Here is a 26,293-nt window from a genome sequence, read left to right as displayed (position 1 = left end):
AGTAAGGTCACTCAGAGAGTACAGCAGACGATGGATTTTATGCTTCCTTGCTGTTACACCCACTGGATTTATAAACTCACTTGTTAAGAGAGGTAAAGCTCGCTGTGGCTCGAGTGCTTTTTTGGTCAAAGAGCACCAGTGGATGTTTTATGTAATGGGCATTTGTATTCTGACCGCAGGACGCAGCTGATCCCTGTTTTCCGCTGGCGGGCCTGGGCGAGGGCGGCCTCACATCATGTCCGCTCGCCTTTTTTTTTTTTTTTTTTTTCTCCTTTTTGCTTTTTTTTTTAATTCATCTCACATCAGACGCATCATGCCGCCTTTTAACATTTCCCAGGTCAGATAAATCCAGGTCTGAATCCAGCAGCAGTCTAGCCACTCATGCACTCGGAGCGGTATTTGAGGAACGGAATGCGGTATGAATTTTTAAACAGCACACATCTGCGTCGAGTCTCCGGCAGCATCATCATCCCCCCCGACTCTTTGTGCCTTCGCTTGATCCAGCTTCGAAAAATTCACCCTGCCAAGGTGTAGCTTTTCTGATATTCCAGATACGCAGCGATCCCCCCCCCCTCCCCTCCCTCGCAGACAGCATTAAATTGATTCTAAGCTGTTTTTATTTTTCATGTATTTATTCCTCACCTGAGTAGGAATATAAATACGCCACTGCAAAACTCACAGAGCACTGGCTGAAAGGATCAGAGGAGTTACCTTCACAGATAGAACTCAGATTTCCTCCCTTGTTTTTTTTTTTTTTTTTTTTTTTTTCTCCCTTATATCCAAACCTAATCCCACACCAAATAGAATTACCAGTGGGCAGGGTTGTAAAGATTTACTCAATAAATTGATCTCATAGCAAACAATAGCCCGCTGGATTAGATGGATAAAAAAGAGAGATCAAACCCCAAGAAGAATCGAATCCACCTCTTCAGAATAAGAGGGATTTAGGGGTTTGAAACCAAAAGGGGAATTGGCTAATGTATTTTTAAATTGAAATACATGGAAATGAGGCTCTTTGTCCGCCATGTGTGACACAGCCTCCAGCTAATACCATTACCCAGGAGGCTGTGTTCTGCTGTCTATGCTTTCTGACTCCATGATGGAGGTCAAAGCAGCAAAGCAGGAGCCCACAGCCTCAGGGTGTAGTTATTTAGTGTTGGCGTATTTATTACCTCCACCGCGCTTTCACCCCTGACTTTTATTTATGACATCACAAGAGTAACTACAGACGTGACAGATACGTGGCTAGATGGGGCGGCGGCCTGAGGACCAGCTGAATGTGTGGATGGGTTATGGATGTACGATGTCCAGCGATAGATGATTCATAATTTCTTTGTAGTCAGTTTGTCATTGTAGGCTTCAAGCCGGCTGCTAAACAGGATTACACTCACATGACAGCCAATCAAACACTGGAGACTAAGGACGACCGAAATAGTCGCCTAAATAATTTTGTTTGCGCCTTCAAGTCATTGGAAATGAAATGTATATCATCTTTGCATCTCGTAAAGTGACTTTGATTCCAATGAATACAATGCATAAATTCCTAAAACCTTTGTCATGATGCGGTTTGTCATCACTTTGGCATCACTTCCTCATTCCTCACTTCCTCATTCACTAACTGCATCCATGGTGATTTATAACTCAGTAATATATATACATATTTTTTTTAGTACGGGCTAGTTTATCAATGCCCTTATCCAACCCGAAGTCCATTCATCGAATGTGCAGCAGCAACATTACGCAATCACACAAACGCCACCTAAACTTTGTTGTTATACATATAACTCACAATCACCGTCATCATTATCTAACCTGCAAAGGTGTATAACAACAAGTTTTCCCCCCCAAAATCTGCACTTGTAGTGCCTAGAACGGCACAGTTAATGTGTAACTATAATATACAGGCACTCGCAGCACTTGGTAAGGTCACAGAAATATTGTAGGGGATCGAATTCGTCATAAAACAGAGGAAGTGTTCATTGTATCGATATTTGAACAAAATCTGGATCTTTTTTTTCTCAATCCAGCTACACCAGGACATGAACCAAACCCTGACCCGCTTTTCGTGGTTCGTCCCCAGCCGGTACAAGGGTGTCGCACATTGCTTGATTGAAAAAACATTTTCCAGCGCTTCCATGGAGTTCAACCTACTCGCCAACTACTACATCTACAACTGTGACTTCTTTGATTGGGGTCGCCAGTACACGCTGTTTCACTTTAAAAAGGGTCACAAAGGAAAAGGGTTGTGAGTAGCAGGTCGGATGACTTGACTAATGGAGCATACAGGGGAAGGCAGAAACAACCTCAGACACGAGGCTGATGAAGTTACTGAAGGTTTTAGCTCATGACTGAACCTAGATCTCTGTTGTTGGCGAGGTTACCAAAAGACCTAGAGCATCCGAAAGAAGTGGACTGCCCAGCTGATCAGCAGAGACAGAAGGCTTGATCAGTATGGCACACTGCACGTCTGACTACAGTCCTCATCCATCTCATTACTGTCATCCTGGACAGTTGAATCTAAAAATGAAACCTGCAATGTAAAAATGGAACAAAGATGGCTTTGCTTTTACTCTTTTAATATTAAAAAAAAGCACCAGGGGTACTCGCTGTGCTTTTAAAATAAGAGAAGTGGTATATTCAAAAAAAAAAATAAAAACTATCTCCCCCTGCTCATAATTCAACATGTTATTCTCTCCCAAAATGATATTCTTTGTATCTTTTGAGAGCTTTTTCAGCCTCCGTGGATTACAATCGCAAATTACCAAAAGCAGTCCCTGAGCCTGCAAAAGGAAAAAAATAAATAAATCAAACAGCTCGACACAATCATGTGTAATCACGCCCCACACTGCCACAATTTGCTGTAAAATGTCTGAAGCCAAAAGTGCCATACAGAGTGATGACCCGTCGCCGCCGCGGCAATCTGCTCGTGTTCTGTAACAGCAAATGTTTAGCTCACACCCGGGCCCCGCCATTACTCTCCGCCTCTCTGTGCATCTTTACTCTTTGACTTGAATCAACAACATCACAAGTGCAGCAAATCCCGTCAGCAGCGTGAATTCTCTTTGTCATGGAGGTGTGAATATTTTGTTTTCTGCCTCTCTGTATTTGTGCATAATTATGACTTGGCAGCGTGTCATTTATAATCTGAGAGGAGGATCGCTCACCACTTGTGGGAGCCGGAGCCAAAACAGCAGCTTTTCCTCTATTGACATGTTTGTTTTGTTGCTTTCTTTTTTCCCTAATCCGTGTCCGGTCCGGTCTCGTGGCGTTTCATTAAACGGGCGCAAACACTGCAACGTCAACGCTACAGCATCATTTTCCCCCAAAACAAATTTGAAACATCAACAGTGTGCTGATGTTTGTCATCGCGTCAAAAGCCGACATGTTTCAGTGTTGTATGTGTGTGTGTGTATATGTGTGTGTCATTTTGCCTATCATCTGTTCCATTGTCTGGTTTATTCTATTAACTAATACTGTCATTCACACTTTTTTTTGCTTATTTCCTTGTAATTGTGCTTCGGCCAACGCCATGCCGATAAAGCCTATTGAATTGAATTGAATTGAACTGAATTGAATTGAATTGAATTCTCAATCCCACACTGGCTGCAGCAAATGTGGATTAAAGCGCATCTTAAAACAGTCCCTAAGAAATGCACATTTTCTCCGTGTGCCACGTTAGCTAAAAACTACGCCACCCTTCTCTGCTCCCTGTTTTGTTCTGGCAGTCAGAATAGTTTTTACTATCAACCCATAGCCGCTTTTACACTAACCATGACCAAGTCGTTACATGAATTCAACACGTTGAGTTCTGTGATTGCAAATGATGTCATGTTTACCCTTAGGAGCATCAGTTTAGATAACACATATTGTCTGGAGGGTAATTCCATTAGTCGTCATTTGTCGTGTCATTTGACTGCAGTTTTCCAGCTTTCCAACGCCGACACATTTACGGACCGGCAGATAAATGCCCCCTAATCTTTGTTTATGGTGGGGTTAGGGTTAGGCTTCTCAATGAAATGTTTGTAAAATGATGCGCGAGATGCCTATGAAGTTTGTTTTTGATGAAATGGTGCAGCCATACGTTACAGATCAACACTGCTCCATAACGGGAAGCAACGCAACTAATGTAATCTACGAAGGCCTTTATCTCAGTTTGCTCAATTGTGGTTGAAACTCAAACAGACAAATGGATACAGCAGATTCAGATGTGTACATTTGCGTCTGTGTGCCTGTCTGGATTGACATAAAGGTGTGAGAGCGTGTGTTTAAATATATGTGTGTATATGGATACAATATGTAAATGTTTCAGAATCAGTCCAGAAGATAGTCGGCGTTGGTGTCGTTGCGACTGTTCAACAGAATATGTATGTGATACCGTCAGGCCGAACGGGAAAAAGATTATTTTTTTTAACCCATACGTCAACATAGAGGAATTAAATCTTTAAAAGTTCATGGCTATCTTATAATGAAAGAGAAGAGGGAATGTAACCACAGACGATTTATATAATATTAACATCTCCACCACATCCACATGAACTTTACCAGCCGGCCACTTTTTTCTCATATTAGAAATACAATAAAATGGATGTTCCCGACTTAAAATGTTTAAACCTGGTTTGTTTTCAGATGAATCTGGTCCATCAGCCAAGTGTAAATTCAATAAAATTCAATAAAAGGTGATTTACTGGCTTCATTATAATCAGATAAAACTCCTTTATGCACGGTTCAGTTGCCAGGATGACATGTTGGCAATTAGCGATTCTGTGGACCCGCCGATACGTTCACATTTGTACCTGTCACAGGTTTCGGACCATATTGAGCTTTCTACAATACGCGTCATATCGCGTTCACCACCTGGCCTCCGCATCGGGAGGTGGAGGGGACGGCAACGGAGTTACAGGCTCGCCGAGACAGTGAGCGCAGTTCAAGACTGCAAATTTCAACCAGAGAACCAGACTGATCGTCTTTACATTTCCATGGATTTTGGTTAGCGGTCAAAAACACCTACATTACCCACGATGCAACTCAATCAGATTCAAGATTCTGGTGTATTCCTGGTGTAACCAGCGACTGCTAATGTGAGGACATGTCCTCTGACAGGTCATGTCCTCCGCGAAAGTGTTCCCACTTTCGCTCCATATCTAACCATCTTAGTGTAACAGTTCCATTAAATTCTACACTGAACGTATTTGTCCGTGTATATTTTCAGCCCAGTTTTCACATGTTCTGCAAACCACTTCAAGCCACCATTCAATCCACTGAGTTTCATTTTTATCACATCAGCACAGCACAAATCATATTGTGTTCATCGCAGTGGCGCAACAGATGGGTGAGACTGCCGCCAAATGAAGAGAACAACATTCAAGTGTTTCGACAATTACAAGGAGACATCAGGACAATTTCCAGCTGGGTTTGCTGACGACCGAAGTAGATATTTTTTTTAGCCAAGACGTGATGTTTTTTTCCAAACCAATTGGGTTTTGTGCCTCAACCTAGCCAGAGAATAATCAATCCATTGCCATGACATAAAAAATAAAAAAGAAAACTGAACCAGAAGAAAGGTCGAGTTCAAACACAAAGAAGCATGAAGTCTCAACATGTCCGCGTCGGTTAGCAGAAATGTACAGCTGACGGTCTCGTCAGATCCCCGGCTAGGACTACAAAAAGCAGCGTTTCAGTGCTTCAGACACATACACACTCGGGCTCACTCTATCTTCCTGTTGGTTTGAGCTAAGCAATAATTCATTTCTCCTTTTCTTTCCTTTTTTTTAAAAAAAAAGGACTACACCTTGGGTGACTGAACCAAACAGCATGTGGAAAAAAAGAGATTAGACAAGATGTAGCGGGAAAATCAAACACGTTTTTTTCTACTACTTCTCAGCTACTTGAGCGGACCAGAGCAAAACTTCAAAAGACCTGAGTGATCAATAGGCCTCGTTTATGTTTCTTTCATGAGAAGAAGAGTAGACTGTTTAGTATTAATGTATGGGTGCATATTAGATTTGTCTGCACGGTCAGTACTGTTTGTACTGTCCGGTCTGCTTTCTACCCCGGGGACGACTGAGACGACACCGGTGACCCCTGACTTCTGTCGGGTTGGGGTCTGTCGAGACGTCGAGAAAAAATGACACGATATCGAGGTACGTGGGTTCTTTCTTTGTGATGTGACTGAAAAGCTTTCAATAAAACCGTCACAACAAAACAACACAGTCTCATTACGTAAAATTCCATTTGTAAAGTTGAAAAGTGATCCGGGGGTTGTGTCTGGAGCTGAAGAATCCGCCCACCCATCCACATCCGGCGCCCCTTCCCTTCCGCTGCACCGTTTCCACGTGAAACTGCTGTCTGTTTTCTCCACGCTCCCCCTCTTCTCATGTCACCGTTTCAAAGATCCGACGACTCTCGCTTCTCGCGCACCCAGCTCGCATTTGCATACGTATTTGCATTCGAAGACGTCGCGCTCATTTCCTCTAAATTTCCAGGAGACCAGCTGCTTCCCAAGCAGCGTGTCTCGCACAGCCTTGACACTGTTCCCATTCAAACTGCAGGACAAACACACACACACACCCACACACATATACGCATACACAGCGGCTTTCATTTTCAAACAGCCCTCCCTGATAAGAAATGTGGGTAACAATGCGATGTCTGCATCAATAGGCCACTTCAGCCCAACATCCAAGAGTCACGTGGGATCAAACCCACATCAAAGCCTGGCCGACGCCACGACGAGAGCCGGGTTAACAATGGAACAATAATTAAAGCCACATGGATATCCAGCCACCCCCTGTCACTCACACACACACACACACACACACACTCACTCACTCATGTCTCCTCCTCTTTGTCACAGAAATAGACAGAGCACCGTTTGATGTCTGCCATGACAATACACCAACCCTTCCGAACCTTGACGAGCAGCTACCTGCCATACAATATGTAAGCAAGTCATTTTCATTCCATTTGAATGCGGTAAACACATCCAGACGCTCTCATCCTCTAAAGAAGCCAGTCATTATTCGGGGCGAGGGAAGCTGCCACAGCCGGCAGTAACGCAACAGCAATACATAACAAAATGCCACAGCACTTCCAATGCACTGTTTAATTAGGCAATATACCAGAATACGGCTGTATTGATTCAGCCACATTTTATCCTTTCATGAATAGTCGGGCTCATTTACCTCATTTATTATGCAATTAATATCCAGAACGAGCTCGCTCTTTTTTTTTCGTTTTTTTTTTTTTTTTTTTATCCAACAAGGAGGCCTTGATTAATGTTTGTATTTTCTCTTGACGTGTCTGCTGTCTGCTCAGAGTGCGGACGGATCGTTTTAACCGTTTGAGGGGAGGCAGGGACGCTGAAGTGACACTTACCGAGTCAGATATGGAAACAGATAACATCAGAGAGACGTGATGGATCAGTGACAGTGTCTCATCAAAAAGGATTCCGCTGTGAAAACTTAACGCTCGCAAATAACCGTCGAAAATTCAAGGTGGCTTCACGGTTCATTAAAGGTGCAGTATGTAGTTTGGGGGGGGAGAAAAAAATCGATCAAATCTTGACGGGTCTTTATGTAACTAAATGAACAAAGAGGACGGCACAATGTCCCATCGTCTTACTGGCCGGACCATCTAGGTGCTGTGGCCGTCTTTCACGTGCCAAACAGCGTTCTTGGGACCTGGTGGTTTATTTTCATTTCTTTCTCAGAACCCCACAGTGCACCTTCAGACTTCAGTACTTCACTACAATGAAATGCTTCATAAACCATTCATGAACCCTCCAAGACATCGACCTGTGAACCGATATTCCAATCCACGTGCTCTATATACTCACTGAGTTTTATCAGCTTTTCAGTGCTCACACACACACACGACACACGTCCTGTTTGGGCATTCAGGGGCACCGTAGTGAACACGGTCATGCCACCATGTGGTTCACCAAGACAACCCACACAGTTTCCTCTCCATAGCCAAACTACTCGTGCTGTTCTATATACAAAATGAATTTCTATAAGGAACGTCCTGTTTGTCTCATCTGTTTTATTTTCTATTTACTCAATAAGGGATTACACCTGTTGTTCACTCCACAACAGGTGATAACAGTGGCTGTGTCTTGCTTCAGATGGTCAGATGGAGAAACTAATTCATACCGAGGTCTAAAACATCGGAGAATATCTTTTTTGAATAATAAGAATAAAAAGAAAACTACATTTCCTGAGCTTTAGTCGCTGAGTTCACTGTAAAACGTAAAAATGATGATTTTCTGCAAGGTCTTTTTTAGATTTATCTGTTGGATATTAAACGCTGTGTTGATGTGTTGTCACTACAGTGTGTCCCCCGCACTGCGGATGGACGTCTATTGGTGTTTCCTGATGGATGAGGGGATTCTGCAGCTAGCAGCGCGTCTTTGGGATCACTTCAAGGCAACAGCTGGAGATTTTGAAGGTCATCGCACCTTGAAAGGAAACCGGGTCAGTGTGAAAAGTTGCACCGTGAGAGCCCGTGATGTCTCCAGAGCTGCCACACGGGCACGACGCCCGGCGACATAAAGGAGCTTGTGCGTAATAACGCGGATACTTGTTGGAGTGGGTTGTGCTTAGAGACATACCTCCCACAGCTTTTTTTTGATGGGGGAGAAGAGAGAAGGAAAAAAAAAAAAAAGAAAGAAAGAAAGAATGAAAGGGAGAAAAAAGGGGCCCCTTGTACCTCTTCGGGATCGACGTCCTCCTCGCTGTCAGTGGGTTCCGGCGCTTTCACGAACCACCACTGGATCTCCAAGTAGACGGACGCGGTTCCGCTCTGGAACGCGCACGCCATTTCTATGTTTTGTCCCTCTTTAACCGTCATGTTGGAGGGCAGATCCGTGAAGCGACCTGCAGATGAGAGATGGGGAGGAAGTGGAAGGAGGGAGGAGGGGGAGGAGGAGGAGGAGGGGGGAGGGATATGATGGAGACAGTTATGTGATTTCTGCACGCAAAAAGAAATGCCCATGAATTAATCACTCCGAATGGAGTGTGCTCGTGGGGACGGCAGCTGTGTTGGTGAGAGCAGGCGCTTGATAAAGGTGCGTTCTTGTTTTTAATTGAAGGAGAGAGCCCCCACCTCCCCTCTTCCCTCTCTCCGTCTCTCCCCCGTCACAGATCCTGACGCGTCTTCATTGGGAATTTACATAACGCACCGGGGCTACATTATTCACTTATATCTATATCTTTAATCGCAGGTTGTTGGTTTTTTTTTTTTTCCCCTTTTCCTCTCATCCCCATTGTTTTGGTGCCGCTCCGTGGCCCCTCCTCGGACTCTTCGTGACCGCGATTAAATACTAAATAAACTTGACTGCGCCAGAAGGAGGGCGAAGCGCGGAGAAAGCACACGCAATAATAAATGAGTTTGGTTTGAGAGAGAGAGGCTAAAAAAAAGGGGGGGGGGGGCGGCAGCCGAGAGGAGAGGAGAGGAGAGGAGAGTGGCGGCGACGGTAGAGGAGGAAAGAGTGAGAATATTCAAACTTTGATCATCATTTCCATCACAACAGCCGTGTTCACACTGATCGTTCCTCAGTAATTTTCGGGGGGTTTGGGGGGGGGGGGGGACGCATCCGTGAGGAGGAGGAGGAGGCAGTTTGAAAGTGTTGCGCTCAGGCGGATGGAGGATGGAGGATGGAAGCAGGGGAGGCTCAACGTTTTCAGCACCGCGGACAGCCGCATGCAGCAGCAGCGGCTGTCCGCGGCGCTGAACGCCCCCCGCAGCCGCTCGGCCACTTCTCCAAAGAAGTTCGATTTTCCCTTTTTTAACAGACATCACTACATTCTCTGGCGTGAAATCAAATCGGAGGAGAGAGAAAAACAAAAGCGCCCGCTCTCCTCCCGCACGCTAAACAATCACCAGTTGCATTTGTGTGTGTGTGTGTGTGTGTGTGTCATCACGGGGTTAAAAAACACACAACCTTCTCCATCCTCATCTTTCAAGCCTTTCCTGCTTGTCCTCCCCCCCGCTTCCTTCCTTCCTTTGCTCCGTTATGCACTTAAACATCTCATCTTTTCCCCTTCCGACAAGCCTCCTTCTCTTTTTCCAGAAAAAAAAAAGGCTGCGCACTTTTAACACTTTGTCCGACCGAGCAGCCTTCCGCCGCGCAGGGGCACCGGAGCCCGACACGATGCGCTGAGAACGACTCTTTGTGAAAAAAATAAAAAAATATATATGAAAAACAAATAAATGCAGTTCTTACCTTCGAAGGAGAATCCCAATTGCACGCAAAATCCGGCTAAGAAAACAAATCCAACAGTATCGTGAGAGGTCCACATCATTCCAATGTAAGAGGGGTCGATTTTGTTTTCCCTTTTTTTCTTTTACATCAGCCGAAAAGACGAATCCGTCCACAAAACGAGAAGAGCCCTAACACAACCAGCAAAAAATCAAACAGTTGCTGGGCGAGTGTGTTGAAACGGAGATTGCCGAAGGTGTAACATGCTGCACAGAGAGAAAGAACGAAAGAAAGAAAGAAAAAAAAAAGACTACAGCTTTGTCGCTGCCGAAGTTGTGTTATTATTCCCCCTTCTCCGTCCTCTCTGCAGGAGACACTGTCGACTGCTTGGCTGTGCTGAAGTCTGTGGAATAACCGGGGCTGCGGTGTTCGCGTGTGCGCTGCCGGAGAGACGTCAGTCTAGTGGATCACTGTGGCATCCACACACTCCACACCTCTGCAAATCTAGTCCTCATCCGGTCCCTTGCTGTCACCTTGACCGCTTGATTTGAAAACGCGCCGCGCATTTTTTTTTTTTTTTCTGCGTCCGAAAGCAAAATAAGCGCACGTTTGGTTTTTTTTGTTGTTTTTTTTTGTTGTTTTTTTTCCTGAGAGATTTGTATTCTGAAACGTCTGTATGCTAAGCGCCAGATGATGCGGAGTTTGTTTTCTGATGCCGTACTTTTCTTTTTTCTTTCTTTCTTTTTTTTCCCCTTTTTTTTATGACAGATGTTTTAAGAGGCCTCCCACCACCAGGGCTGTTTTAAAGAAGAAGGATAGGAAAAGTTGCCACCTCGGAGCCGTTATGTTTTACAGTAATGAATAAGCGTGCGTATTTAGTGTGGGTGTGTCCAACCATCTTGATACTAATGCAGCCAGGAGACACTCTGACAGCCCGTCTCAGAGGCCATTAAACAACTATGTAGCATCAGATGGGAGCAAAGAGGGATTGAGATGGAGATGGAGATGGAGATGGGGGACGGAGGTGGACCAAGCGACCCGACAAGTGCCGGGCGAGCACAGCCTGTCCCGAGTCATTAAGATAGAAGACATCCTGCTGGAGTGTTATGAGTCTCCCGGGCGGACCGAGAACACTCTGCCCTTTTGTTGCAACGGGCACAAATTGTGCCACTCCTAATATTTGCTCTTAATTGATTCAGAGGCCGATCAGGGATCAGCCTTATGGGACGAGCACTTTTCTCTTCCATCAACTCAAGTGTCCGTGGGCTGAGGCATTAAAGGGACTGGTCCAAAGTCATGTGGATAATCACCGGTCCCTGCTGTCCGCTGCTGCACCGCACACATATCATCACATATCATCCATACATTTTTAGTTAACCAAACTTAAGTAAATACAATCGCAAGTTGGAACAGATCATTATAATCATGTGTAAATGGTTAACTACACGAATGCATTATTTGGAGGTCCATTATAAAGTAGCAACACGTATTTATAAAGTTTTACAGTTTCTTAATAAATTGTTTTTGAAGCATTTCATCATTATTAGCAGCATGGTGACAAGTAAAGTTTAATTAACTGTGAATGTAGCATTTATCTATAGTGTTTGTAATGTAATGTCATAACAGGACAAATCTGTAATTGTGAATAACCATAACATTTCCGCTATTGTACAGACTGTACTTTTCTGCATAGCAGTGCTTTTTGTAAGGCTTTCTTCTTAATCGTGTAGGTTAGATTCAAGTAATGGTCGAGTTCCTGTCCCCTTGACAAACTTCCACTGCTTCTTATAATGCCGGTGTGCTCTGCTGGATGATACAGATGACTGCGAAGTTAGCCAATCGTTAACGCGATTCCAAATAACAGACAAATATTATTAGCAGACTTTATTGTAATCAAATGACATGCTTATTCATGTTAAATTATTTATTAAAATCCAATTCAAATCAGCACTGTTCCGTGATTCTAACCATGGTTATTTATAATATAACAGTGTTTGATTGTATTCACAAGTATTTCCATTGTATATATATACATATATACATGCATACCCTTGTTTAAACATTAAGCACACCTGAAACAAGAGAATCATGTCAAATTCTACTAAAAAGATGGATTCTATTTATAAAAAATTGCTTCTTTTTTTTTTTTTTTTTTTTTACAAGACACCTGTGTTCTGGTATTTTACAGTATCATTGGCACCCCCCTGCTGCCAGAATAATACTGTTTATTCATGAGATTTCTTTTTTTTTTTTTTTACAGTGTAGCACTTGTTGCACATGTTTTAAGAAGATAGTTTTATAGCAATCGAACTGTCTTTACAGTCGAACCATCCAAGAGACAGGCTTAAAATGATATTATAAGACATGTGTGTTCATATTCGCAGACGTACTGTAGCGGTTTCCGTATCAAAGTTTTTGATTTACAGGTCAAGTGATGCTTCCACAGTTTTTAGTTAGACAAATCAAGTTATGGTCTTTTTAGTGTGAAATTCCCTCTTTGTGCTTCCTTGGAAAGTGTTTTCTTGCCGGCCTGACATGGAGGATTGGTCACAAAGAGTCACCACGTTTGCTTTACCTCAACCATATATGTTTCACCTGAATTATAAGGTCAGTGTATTCTGTCGCTCATTAATATTTCAATCATGATGGGAAGGGCTCTCACCGCGGCCAGTGTGGACAGGAGGATCAATTACAGCAACCAATAACCTATAAATGTAGTTATGGGCATGTCAATACTATTGTAAGGTACACTTGACAAAATGTAAATCTATCCCTTAATTTTCAATCAGTAGTTTGACCTTCCAGCTATACGGCAGAAAAACAAGGCTGGTTCCGTAATTAAGCGTTCGGCTGCGGCCTTTTCCCTATGCACACTTCCTTGACCTCGATGGAAAACGTTGCGAGGCAGAGGAGAGATGTGACGGAGGCTTCAAAAGGAGTGAAGGAACACAGCTGCAGCGCTGTCCGATCGCACTTACACTAAAGGAAGGAATCATTTCTTTTCCCTTCATAAAGGATGCTCCCGTGTGTCCTACAGGGGATAAGAAAGGAAGCACTGATGCACCGTCTCTTAGCGTTTAGAGAATCCAAACAGCTCTCATCATGGCTGCCACTTAGATACTACCGGGTCATTTCACTCAGTTAGGAACCTTCAGAGGCAACAAAGGACTACGGATCGCAGCCTGAGTCTTATGCTGTGGTACTTGGAATTTAATCAATTCTGACCTTTTACCTGGAGTTACACCAGAATACCACTCAAGTGATAATTCCTACATTTGAAGTCAAGGAGGGCCAACCCTGACCTCATGAGGGACCAGCTGTCTGATGCCCCACAACAATGGCAGCACTGATGGGAGGGACACAGGATGTACAACACAATATTTGTATTGCCAACTGCACCAATAACACAATGCGACATCATCGCACACACAGCTTTTTAATTCATTTAAAAAACATATTTATAAAGGTTGTGAGATTGAAAACTCTTGTTAACAGAGCCATAACAAACTGGAAGAGGGAGGAGGATGCAATCTCATCAATTGTCTCCGGTGATGTCATTTAGTAGTTAAGTTGCCTTGTGGGTAATGTCGGCGCCAGGTTTTTAGAAGCAGTGGTCTGGCATTGCAATCCTATAATACAATACAGCAGAACGTGAGGTACCACCCTTTTCAAGCCGCACATTCCTCTGTCTTCTCAACACCGGCCACACACATTACCCACAATGCAACTTAGCCACTGAGTGATATCACTGGAGGCGGTTTGTGAGATGACGTGCAGCTTCCTCTGGAGCCACAAAAGGCCAAACTGACGGTTACCCTCTAATATCAGTCTAATTAAACGGTGTTCATTGGCATGTAGATAACGGATTGAAGAGTAGAAGGATGTATAATTGTGTGAGTTTACAATAATTGCGTGTCATATGTAATGTGAAATCCACTTTCCTTTAAAACATCAACAATACGCTGACTTTTGAATTTAGTGTTCTACCGTAATGTATGTACACTGCTGAGCAGCTTTGAATTGTATATGGATGTATTATTTGTCACATTTATGTACTTTTTTTATTTTATTTTATAAACCTGTATTAAAGAAATTGTACATATATTAATGAACCAATGGTCGTCATGTACTGTATGTGATATGCATGAGGGACAGCAGTATGATTGGCTGATTGCCATGGCACCAGCTATGGGGATCCTTCAAATAAACAAATGTCCAAGTTGCCAGGTCTGCCACGTGACAGCACTAAAAATCCTCAGATGGAGGCTTAACACGTACGAGAACATTTGATCATATTACACCAATCCTAGCCTCATTGCATTAAGTCCCAATGCATATAAGATCAAACTTTACGGTGCTGCTGACGACATATAAAACCGTACATGGCCTTTCCCCATACACGGCCTTCCCCTTTAGTGGAAGTTTTTCCTATCTTGCCCCCTTCCTCTGGAATAACCTACCAGCAGACATCAGACAATCTGGCTCTACTGACGCCTTTAAATCTAAACTCAAAACTTACCTCTTTGACTTAGCCTTATATTAGTCATTGAGTTTGATTGCTACTTTCTTCAGTGGGTCGGTCTCAGTCTCAATGAGTGACCTGTTGTATTAGAATTCACGTGGTCCTGCTGACGAGAAACAGTCTGCTTATTCTGATTAACATATCACTAACTCTCTATAGCTTCCTCGTCCTCCTCTGCCTCCTCCTCTCTTTTCATTCTGGCTCCCTGCTGATGGACCACCGGCCCCTGGGACCATCTTCCTCTCCCGGCTTCTGCTGCCTCACACATTGATGCTTATGGATTGTCACACCATGGGCTCCTCTGGATCACCGCTCTCCTCTGTTTCACCTTTTTCCTTATATCTGTGTTCCTGTAAAAATGGGAGGCCTCTTCGCTCTGATCTTCTCTGTTTTACTGCTAATCTTCCAGGTCACCACGGTGGAGAGGAGGTCGGGGGCTGGGGCATCGCTTGGCGATGTTGACTGAGATGTCATTGTCTCCATCTCTATATATTATCATTTGTATCAGATATTTTGTCAATGCAGCTTGTAAACTGTGATTGTGTTGTTCTCTTCTGTACAAGCGACATCTACTGCATTTCTGGTCGGTCCTGGGAGAGGGATTCCACCCTCTCTTTCCTCAACATGCCAAGTGTTTCCTCACTCGCATCAAGGGTCTAAGAACAGAGGTTGCCGTTCACTGTACATATTGTAGATCCCTGAGACAATGTGATTGTGATATTGAAAGAATAAATCATCACTGCAGCACACCTTCGGTTTGGAATACACTTGATTAGCGAGCTCCCTTTGCCTTCGCACCTGGAGGCTGTGTGTAGGTTGGCCGCACGTGTTTGGCTGAACAGCGTTTCCTCCCATCTGTGTTGCAGCAGGCCTGTTTTGTGGGGGCGTTGGAGTTGTCACCTTCAGAAGCAGTGACACAAACACTGACGCTTTCCCAAACACTGCTCCACATTTGGTGCACAGGTGTGAGACAATGAATGCCCCGAACCATAAACCATGTTTACCATAGGCGCTGTTTGTTTACTGTGACCAAAAGCGATGCAGAAAACTCCTCAATGAGTATTTTCATAGAAACAGGATAATATATTAATTTTATTAAGCATTTCCATCAATCCATTATTCCATTTCTTATCCCTGAAAACACAAAAAGCAATAGATGAACATGAAAACTGAATTGAAAAGATAAATAAGACCAACTGGAAACACCTAAAAGGTCATACTGCTAAGAAATGTTGATTTTTGAGTGTCATTCCTGACTTGTCAGATAGTGATGCTCTTGGTTTCCCAACGCATCAAAAACTGACACTGTGGGATTGTAGGATGGGTCGGCCGCCATCACAAAGCGTTGGTTGAGTACATTGCCATTGCTAGATTTGAGATGAAGCTGGCTTTAAAGCCCTGGTTGCGGGATGCTCCTGAACTCTTATGTGGAGTGGCTACAGCTGCCTCGATTTTACCCTCCCATCGGACTGCCTTTCAGCCTGTGCCCCCCTTCCGCAATATTAAACCAGATGCTCTATCTTGCCTCTTCTCCCCTGATTCCTCCACCCCCAATCCTGAAACAATTCTGCAACCACCCCATGTTGTCGGCGACGCCTACTGGGAGATTGAGATCGTTAGGGAGGCTCAGCGCGCACAACCCGACCCTGGTAGAGGTTCAGCTGGTTGTTCCTGACGCTGCCAAGTCTCAAGTACTCCACTGAGGACATTCCTATGAACTCTCATGTCCCCCCGGTTTCCAACGCACCCTTCAATTCCTGGAATATATGCTACTTCTTTGGCGAAAGTCACTAGATTCCTTTAAAAAGAACAATTGTGAGACTTGTTGCGTTAGGAGAAACTGTGTGAACTTTGTGAAACCCTGCATACACCACGTTCATTACAATCTGGGCCTATTTGTTCATTCAGCAAGCGTTTCACATGAATACATTTCTTTCTTTGTGTAAGAAACGTTTCAGTGTCTCCCGGTGATGTAGGTGTATATTTACATATAGAGCAGGGAAGTGAGATCAGATCTTAAGTGGTCACAAGACACATGTCGAGAGGCCTTAAAGGTCAAGTGTGAATTAACGGGCTCGAAGCTGTCCACTTACGGTCGGATCACTCGAGATTGACAGTAAAACCAAACGGGAACGGTCTTGCCCTCTCAGGACGCACCTGTTCTGCTGTTAGCCTGTTTATCTGTCTCCGCCTTATACGTTGGTTAGGGCCAAGGCTAGTTAATTTAAAGACTCCCACAAAACTCAGATTATAACTCGAACCCTGGTCTATTCGAATCTATAATTATTTCAGGTTTCTCAAAGGGCATTCTGTTCTAGAGGACAGACCTACAATAGAACATCTAGATTCTATTCCAAACAACACCCTAGAAAGTAATGTTCCCCAATAGATTTTTCTAACTCAAAATGGAGTAATTCATCTCAAATTACTTCTTGTTATTATTGGTTCTTTCCTAGATCATAGAAATAGGATATAATATATAGATCCTATTCCAAATGAGCAACGTGCTACAGAATGTTATTTTCAGTTTGATTCAGATTCAATTCTAAAAGTCAACAATCTAAAAGAGAAAGTCCTGCAACGGAATGTTCTCGGTGCAAATTAACATATTCTACAATCTACAGTGACTGTTATTTTCTATTAGAGCATTGAACCAGAGAAGAATGTACTTCTACTCATTACACATAAATACAGATTAATGACAAATGTAATTGGTAATAAATTAGTTGTAATTTAATGCCATTAATCAGTATCAATGTCTAAATGTCTAGATTTTTGAAAACCTCTTAAACCCAGCAGATCATCCATTAAAACAAAACGTAACAATACATCACAAGGTATCAGTTTTTCAATTCATTTTCCACTTAAAAATCTCAGTCAGGTCATGAGTTGTTTGTGTCGGTGAGGCCACGCCGTGGTCAGCTTCTGCTTCTTGTCATGTCAAAGTCATCTGAGCAGAGAAACCAGATGTTGAAATCTGACAGCCAGTGGTTCCTCCTGCTCAGAGGCCTGGCATATAACAATGTCATGAGGGCACTCTGAGAGTCACCCTTGGCATCAGGTGACCAGGCAGAAAATGCACTGTACACACTCAAGATGAAGTCCGTCATGTTCATCTAAAATCTGCTGTGTGTTTGGACTGTAACAATATTCAACATGTTGATATGCCAGGCCATGTTGCAATGAAGAAACAGCATAGCACATAATATTCCTGCACTTCCCCACAGTTTGTGACTCATTGATAATGTAGCTGATTTGGTTATTCACCTATTTACTTCAAGAGATATTTCGTAAGCAAATTTTTTTGAACAGTTTTATTTGTCTTTAATGAATTCCGCTTGAAAACGAGTTATAGCTCTGCTGTTCATGTCAATAAGTATTATAAATTCAGTGACTCACAGGAGATTCAACAAAGATATTGGAAAATGGGGATCACATATAAAATTCAACATAAAACTGAATGTTTGATTCGTAGTGAGAAGTTAATAAGTTTGTGTCAGAATGGTGCAGTAGTCTTGCACCAAAGAATAACATCTTCTTCATATAATGAGAGAACACCGATGTGCCATGATCAGTAAATGGAGTCTGCTTTGTTGCAGTGGGGATGAGAAAAAGTTTGAAAAGTTCAGACACAAAATATAGAAGAAAAAAAAAGTTTGAAGAGAGTGGCGTGTAATATGTGAAGGTATTTTTTTTAACACCAATATCACATTTTATGCAAAATTATGTTGTGGATTGCAACTGTGTTGTATTGTTATCAGTAGCTGAAATATTGTGTTGATATTATGCATGATGTTTTTGAAATTTCTTAATTTCTTTATTAAAAAAAGAAGCTTTTATATCATTCTGTGCACCTCTTGGCACACAGTGTGACACTTTTTTTTAGCTGTCAGTCTCCTCTAGGAAAATGATACAAAATAAAAACATGTCATGATCTAACAACGATCTAAGGAATGCTTGAGAGAGAAGAATCTGGGAGCCCCACTGTGAAAACAAGAGAGCCTCTCCTAGACCATCACATGATATCAGAATTTGTATTCCGGTACTCTGACACAGCATGACGTTTGATTAAAGGATTGACTCAGTGTTGGGTTATGAGCAAACAAACCATAACACCAGAGCCACCGTGTTCGAGATAACGCATTCAGCCTGCCCTTGGCTCAGTGTGTCATATCCACACGCTTCAGGAAGTCCATCATCATTCCTGCATCTGAGAAAACAAGACCAGCCTGCCTAAAGGACGACCATCCAGTGGCACTCACCTCTGTAGTGATGAAGTGATTTGAACAGCTGGTCAAGGATTACATCCGCTCCTCCCTATCCGCAGTTGACCCGCTTACAGTTTGCCTTAAGTCCAAACCAATCAACAGAGGACAGCATAGCACACCACAGTATCTCTTTTCTGGAGAGCCTCTATGATGTGCACTCTGTCTATGTGACAAATAGATAACCTTGAACCTTGAACCAACTAGACAAGAAAGGGAGCTATGTGAGATGGTTGTTGATTGTCTACAGCTCACACCATAGTTCCCTCCAGGCTCATCACAAAGCCCGAGGAATTAAGCAATATTACACTCGAGGGTGTGCTTTAACGTCATTTGAGCATGACAGTTATGTGGTCGCGAGCAGCACTGAAGTGCTCAAATGACGTTAAAGCACACCCCCAAGGGTAATATTGTGATTATACAACTAATACCAACAAAAATAAAATGTATAATCAAAATATATCCATGTTGATGGACAATGTGCTCTCAAACTTTAAAGGTTTTTGCGAGTGTGCGTCGCGTTTCTATGGAAACACATGGGGTCTGACTAATAACTGAAACAAAATCAGTCACGTCAGTAGACTCATATGTGTAATGGAACTTAGTTTACCACTAAAGCAAATAATCCAACCCTTAGTAACGACCTATCAACAGAAAGGATTCTCTAGTCCCAGATGAGTGAACTCTGAGCTGACGTTAACGTTTTATCGCAGTCTCGGAATTTCCCGAACTAAATCAATACTACACTGATAAACAGAAAATGCTTATTTTTATCTCCGATGAACGCCTTGGGTCGTCAGATGTTTTCAGGAGTATCTGAAAAGCACTAAATAGGATGTAGATTTTCTAACTATAACAAAAGAAGAGCTAAACAGGATTCTTCGTGAATTTTATAAGTCAGCAAGGAACAGCCAAGGTCAGCACTACTCCATCAGTAGCTACATCAGATTGAGGGCTGGCATCAACTGTTATATCAACAAACCTCCTCTCAGTCGCGCATGGTGTCTAATGCAAGACACTGAGTTCACATCGTCAAATGTGTTTAGTGGACTCATAAAGTCTCTCAGGAGAGCGGGCCGCGACAAAACTCAACATCATGCCGCGATTTCACTGAGGAGGACCTGGTAGTTTTAACAAAGTCGGAGGCATCATCCTCTCATCCTCCTCCAACCATTAATCCAAATTGAGACCGCCAGATAAATTAAAATTAACAACAAACCGATCCATTTTGTATCCTATTTTTCTGCCGTTTCCTACTCCAGCTCTGACAGTTACAATGTTGCCACAGACTTGGTGGAGTAATATTTTGAGTAATGAGTCAGGCGTGCTGTCATGCTGATTTGAGCATATTCTAAATTTCTTGTTGACCAATCAGATTGCCTGGTCAGAACTACTTGTTGTATAACTGCGATTACACACCTTGCCATACATGTGGATCTTTGACTTCCAGAGCCTGGGTGGTGAGGGTGAGTAGACACAACTCTTTACCTCAACACCGGAGCACCTTAAGGGCTGCGTTTTGGACGCTCTGCTGTACTCCCTGTACATACACAACTTTCAGCTCTGGAACACTTTGTCCCAGCCACCAGGTGGTGGACCCTCAAAGCTCTATCCATACTTCCATTTGAGTATTATATTCATGTCTCTGGAATGGGAAATGGGAAAAGGGTAGACATAACAAGTAATTCTGGAATGATTCTTATTCCCTCTTATTTTTAGAAAAAGCAGACAGGGAGTCAAAGAAAAACAAATCAACTAAATGTGATAGAAATAATTTTATTCAGATTTCAATACAATTTTTCCTGTAAATGTTTTTTTTTTTTTTTCTGTGACGGAAAATTCATCTGTCCACTCTAGTGGATGTTTTGCGCCAAAGGCTATATTCTGCCTAATGTGATTCCACCTTATTTTGTATGTTTTATTCATAATTATGATGTAATTTCCACACAAATAGTTTAATTAAACATCAATATTAAACAGTCTTCAGATGTTTTTTTCTCCAAATTTAGGCCCAATAGGCAGAGTATACCCCTCCGTGCATGAGGTCAACTGTGGTGAATAGATGTATTTTCAGTCACAGTAGAAAGCAATTTAAGAATGGCTCTTTACACAAGTAAATACTTATATTATAAGTAGATAACAAACATTAAAAAAACATATTTCTTTTACATTTATTAATTCATGCATCACAGAGTAAGGAATATGTACAGTATAAAGTGAAATAATAAAGACCATAAAACTAGGTTTTATCTTGTGGCACCTCTAAACTGTGAAGCCTGTAGACTAGTGGTGATGCAGGTACTGCTGAAACTTTAATATTTTCCATCAGTATTTCCAGCTATGTTAGAATTTAATCACATTAACTACAATCTGCCAAATAGCAAACCTGGAACTTTCATTGGCCGGGAGGGTCGCAGTTGGTAATCCACACCCGTAAAAGAGTATTCCAGCAAGTAAGCATCATTGGACTCATGACGGTCAGTTTAACAAACAAACAAGACAATGGTTAGAAAAGATGGTTTCCTCTTTACATTATTCTTGATTGTTGAAACCTGGTCCCTACATGACGCCCAATGTTATTTAACCAGAATGAAGATTCTGATGTGAAATAATATACATGGCATGTTTTGATCTAGTCTGGAGGTCATACTGTATCTGTCACTGAGTACACTGATGTTATGTCCTCAATACACTTTTAAGAAATGGTGCGTTACATTTTTTTGCCTCTGTATAAGACTTTAAAGCAGAACCTCATCTGTCAACATTCCTGCCCAGAAGGTACATAGATTCTCATCAGCAATTGTGATAGTATAACAAGTATTAAACCTTTTTTTTAAAAATTGATTTCATATTATTTCATATTATATGGAGTAAAACTCGGGCCAGACTGCTGCAAAGTGAGAGACCACTGTATGAGATGGTATTTCAACATTTGTCAGCGCTGATGCACCGGATATTTTTAAGGACATACTGGGACCATTTTCAGCTGTGACTGAGGCAACAGGACAAGGTGAGCCAAAACATGTTCCTTTCCAAACCATAACCCAGTGGTTTATGTGTCACAACATAACATTGACAGTTGAACACAAAGAAACATGAAGTCATATCTGAAGTTGCAGAACATGTCATATGGTGACCAGTTTCGATTTGATATTGTATCTAACTATAATAAAAATGGAATATATTGAATTTTGGAAATTTTTAGGCCACCCGATTTCTTTATTTCCTGTCATTGTATAGAGGACTTTGACCTTGTTGACACTGATTGATACAGACAAAATCACTGACAGATTGACTGAATAAATTATTTTAAAGGCTTAAATTGTTGTGCCTTCCAGGAAACAGAGGGGACGAGGACAGCTGACCTCAGTATTTCTTAAATCATATCAGGATAATTCTACGAAAAACGTGCCATTTTGTGTCCCTGACACAAAATCTACCCCATTAAGCTGTATTAAAATCAGAATATTTTAAGATGTAGTTGGTATGATATGGTAAACAAACCATCTTAATTTTAAAAATTCATACATTGATATATATTTTTTTTATTTTAAAGATTTTTGTATTGTATATCTTCTAAACATGGTAAAAATGGCTTGTCCCTCTGTAATGTTTTTCTATCACAACAGGCTTTTAAAGAGGTTAAAACTAAACTATCTGAAAAAAACTTTAACTTATGAAAAGCCTCATTTGTTAGTTAACCTATGACACATGTATTTTATTCTTGACCTTGTTGGAATATTGAAAAAAAATAACATTTTAGTACTGTCCCTACATTTTACGTCAATTGCGTTACTTTGGATAAACATGCCCCCCTCAGGGACAATGAGCATCCTAGAAGTGACATAATTTTCAGGAAGTGACACCATCACCACCAATAAGTCAATGCTCCTCTCTTTTAATGAATTTTCATTGAGTTGTGTTTAGTTTGACTGAAGGGGACGATCATAGTGTGTCAACCCACGTTACCATAATATCATGTATTAAAAAGTTAAACATTTTAAATTAAAATGAACATATAAACAAGCATTTTAGCCTCTCTAGAATGCACACCATGTGGTGTCATGGTGTGGACCACATGGCTAGTAATGGCTGCCAAAAACGTATTTCGTCAAACCTGTTACACTGAAAAAAGTGTAACATGCAGTTGTTCATTCAAACTAATAACTGCCATTTAAAACAGGATAAAATTATTGATTTGAGTGTGAAACTCATTATTTTTGCATTTAGAGACATCAAGTGTGGTTTATACTGAACTAAATATACGTCCAAAGGACCCAAAACAAAGTTTTTGATTGCTCTCAATTTGTTTTTTTTTCTTCATGACCTGCAGGTGGTATTTTTAGTTTGAGTCGAACGTGAATTGCGCATGCACATTGCACACTGCACAGTCAGAGCACATGTCAAGTCCCATAGCTCTCTTTCGGCATTCTGGCCAAGATGCACTATTTGACATCGCAGATATCGTTTACCTAAGTAGCAAAGCAGTTGCTGATAATTAAAGGGATAGTTCAACATTTTTGAAAATTGGCCCATTGCCATGACCCTCTAGTCATAGCAGTAGGTTCGTTACCTTTAGTTGTCGGTCCAAGCTGCATTTAGATCGGCGGAGCCGAGTACCGAGCGGCGCAGCTACGCTACAGAGGCTAATGGAATTTCTTGGTTTCCCTCATCAAACTCAGCAAATACACAACCAAAAAACTCCAAAACGCTGTGGTGGACAAGTTGTGACCTGCCTGCACATTCACCACGCTATGAGATAATAACAGAATGTTACGAGACGTGAAGCAAATACTCGGAACTACTTTCTTCAGTAAACCACTGGTCAGAGCGACACAGTGTGCGCACCTCAGGCAGTGCCGTAGTTACCTGGGCTCGACTGGATTATCATCGCGGGACGTATTACAGAGAAAGCAGACGTGGTAAGTGACTGCTGCGTTTTTCACTCACCAGTCTCTCTGCTGTAGGCATAGGTTCACATGCCCCACAACTACACCACCAGTTCATGCCGGCTCTGAGTCTCTCCTCAGCTCCTGGCTGTTCAGCAGCCTCAGCCTCTCTTCTCGCTCTCTCTTCTTCCAAAACCTGCAGCTCTTCTTCTGTGTGTTCTGGCTCAAATAAATACGGGTGTGGGTTGTGGTTGATTAAAAAGTCGTCCTCATTATCCATCACAAAGTCTGCCATGATCACACTTCGCTTCTTCACAAGTGTTGATGACGGAAGTATCTGCAGTAAATGGCCGAGCAGCCATGTCTGGAGTGTAAAGTCCGACTTTACCTCTAAAACAACTCCATCTCGTAACGTTCCGTTATTATCTCATAGCGTGGTGAATGTGCAGGTCACAACCTGTCCACCACAGCGTTTTGGAGTTTTTTGGTTGTGTATTTTCTGAGTTTGATGAGGGAAACCAAGAAATTCCATTAGCCTCCGTATTTGGCTCCTTGGACCGACAATTAAAGTCAAATAATTTCCAAGTCTGGGATCATTAAAGTAATTCTATCTATCTATCTATCTAAAGGTAATGAACCTACTGCTATAACTAGAGGGATCATGGCAATGGGCCAATTTTCAAAAATGTTGAACTATCCCTTTAAAGTTTTAGTGTTCTAATCCAGGGTTCAGACAATATCTGCCCTCTTTTAGATGAGGCAGTCGGCCTTCATTTGTTTTAATGTTAAATATGTTGCATATGGTTCATATGTTTAAGATGAATAAATACATTTAAAGTAATCTGTTGCCCAAGTGTCTTGTAACACCCCTTGTGGACTGTGGCGCAAAGACTCTTGGGTATTCTGCTGTAGTTCGTATAATTATGGTTCGTGAATGTGTTTGTGAATAAGATGATGTGTAAGACGGTTGCGGGTTAATTCACATCCTTGTTCTGTGGTTAAATTGTGTCGAGTTAACAAAGATGATAAAATGTTGGTACCGTGAGTGAAGGGGTGTTTGCCTGGAGGGAGGTCCATACTGTCAAAGCATTGATGTGCATTAAAATCATTGGTGAACCTTGGATGAGAGTTTACTAAATTTTACCTTGCAAATTTCCTGTTGCTTAATTGCTAGTCTTTTTCTATAGAGTTTATGAGATAGAAAATATAGCTCATCTTTGAAGTTAACACAAATATGTGAAGAATATTTTGGTTATATGTAAGTGAATTATGTGGTGTCAAAGCAAACATTAATTCATGTTGATTTAGTTAAAAGTGAAAACATTAGGTTGGTTCAATTTCAATTAATTAGTTTAGTTCAATAACTAAAATGTTAAGAAAATCATTTGGATCAAGGCAAAGAATTAAGGTTGGGTCAAGCGCAGTATTATTGTTTACATCAACATAAAATTATCAGGTCATCAGAAGTAACACAATTTAGATTCTGGGAAGTCAAATATTTTAGATGTGATATCTGGACATCATTTTTTTTTTTTATTTGAGCAAGGTTATCCTTTTTCAGTGTACTTTCAAACCTGTTACTATTAACCCTTTCCCTACCATGTCCCAATATTTATTGTGTCCAAAACCAGAATAATTATACAATACATCATTATTAATATCATTACATTATACTTATAATAGTATTATATTATTATTAATACTTTAAATACTTATTGAATACAATTTGGTGTTAGTAAGGCGATTGATAAACACACATGTGCATGTTGATTATTTTAGGAAAATAAAAAATAATATGTAAGATATTATATATAAGATTTTCGTAGATTGACCCATCTTCTGAACTCTTCTGTTAATTTGTTTTTGCATCAGCCTTTAATAACTTTAAGACTGTCCATGTAGAATTATGCTATTGCTGTGTCGTTGCTCAGCTGCTGCAGACATCAATCACTAGTAAAAAAAAAGAAAAAAAACCTTTTTAAACGCAGCCGTGTCACCTCTGCTGCACCAGACCTCAGTGCATCTCCACTGTCAAGAAATACCATCTGCCCTGCCAGTACAATAGCCATTAGGCAGTGAAACCACAGTTTAGCTGGTTCCCTGCCAGCATCCATTTTGTCAGCCTGAGCACACTCCACCAGGCTTGCAGAGTGCAACAGAGTGCATCAAAAAATAATTAAACACTTTTTCCAGGGTGATGATGCAAGCAGTAATTAATTGCCTTTGCATTCAGTAATGCTCATTAATGTAACTGCCACAATAATAATACTTTCTACTAAACTGTCTCATCTCTCGTTATCTTGCTTCCCAAGGTTTCATGCTTATAATATCGGGTTTTGGAGAACAGCTAGCATATCAATAAGAGCCGAAGCCCCAAACAGCCAGCATAGTAGTGTACAGTGAGCAACGTCTACAGTAC

At 41.6% G+C, this 26,293-nt stretch overlaps 1 protein-coding gene across 1 annotated transcript in view; it reads right to left on the bottom strand.

Annotated features, from left to right (window-relative positions):
* vstm2a (V-set and transmembrane domain containing 2A) overlaps positions 1-11,001 on the bottom strand; it is an 88,501-nt gene extending 77,500 nt beyond the window's left edge. Inside the window, exons 1-2 of the mRNA XM_030398688.1 lie at positions 10,223-11,001; positions 8,707-8,873 (exon numbers count right to left, since the gene is read on the bottom strand). Of these exons, the coding sequence (XP_030254548.1) occupies positions 8,707-8,873; positions 10,223-10,301 (246 nt within the window). The 5' untranslated portion in view covers positions 10,302-11,001. The remainder of the gene's footprint in view (positions 1-8,706; positions 8,874-10,222) is intronic.
* Between the last annotated feature and the right edge of the window lie 15,292 nt (positions 11,002-26,293).

Source organism: Sparus aurata, chromosome 19, assembly GCF_900880675.1.
Source record: "Sparus aurata chromosome 19, fSpaAur1.1, whole genome shotgun sequence".
Classification (NCBI taxonomy): domain Eukaryota; kingdom Metazoa; phylum Chordata; class Actinopteri; order Spariformes; family Sparidae; genus Sparus; species Sparus aurata.
This window is presented reverse-complemented; position numbering and strand designations above follow the sequence as displayed.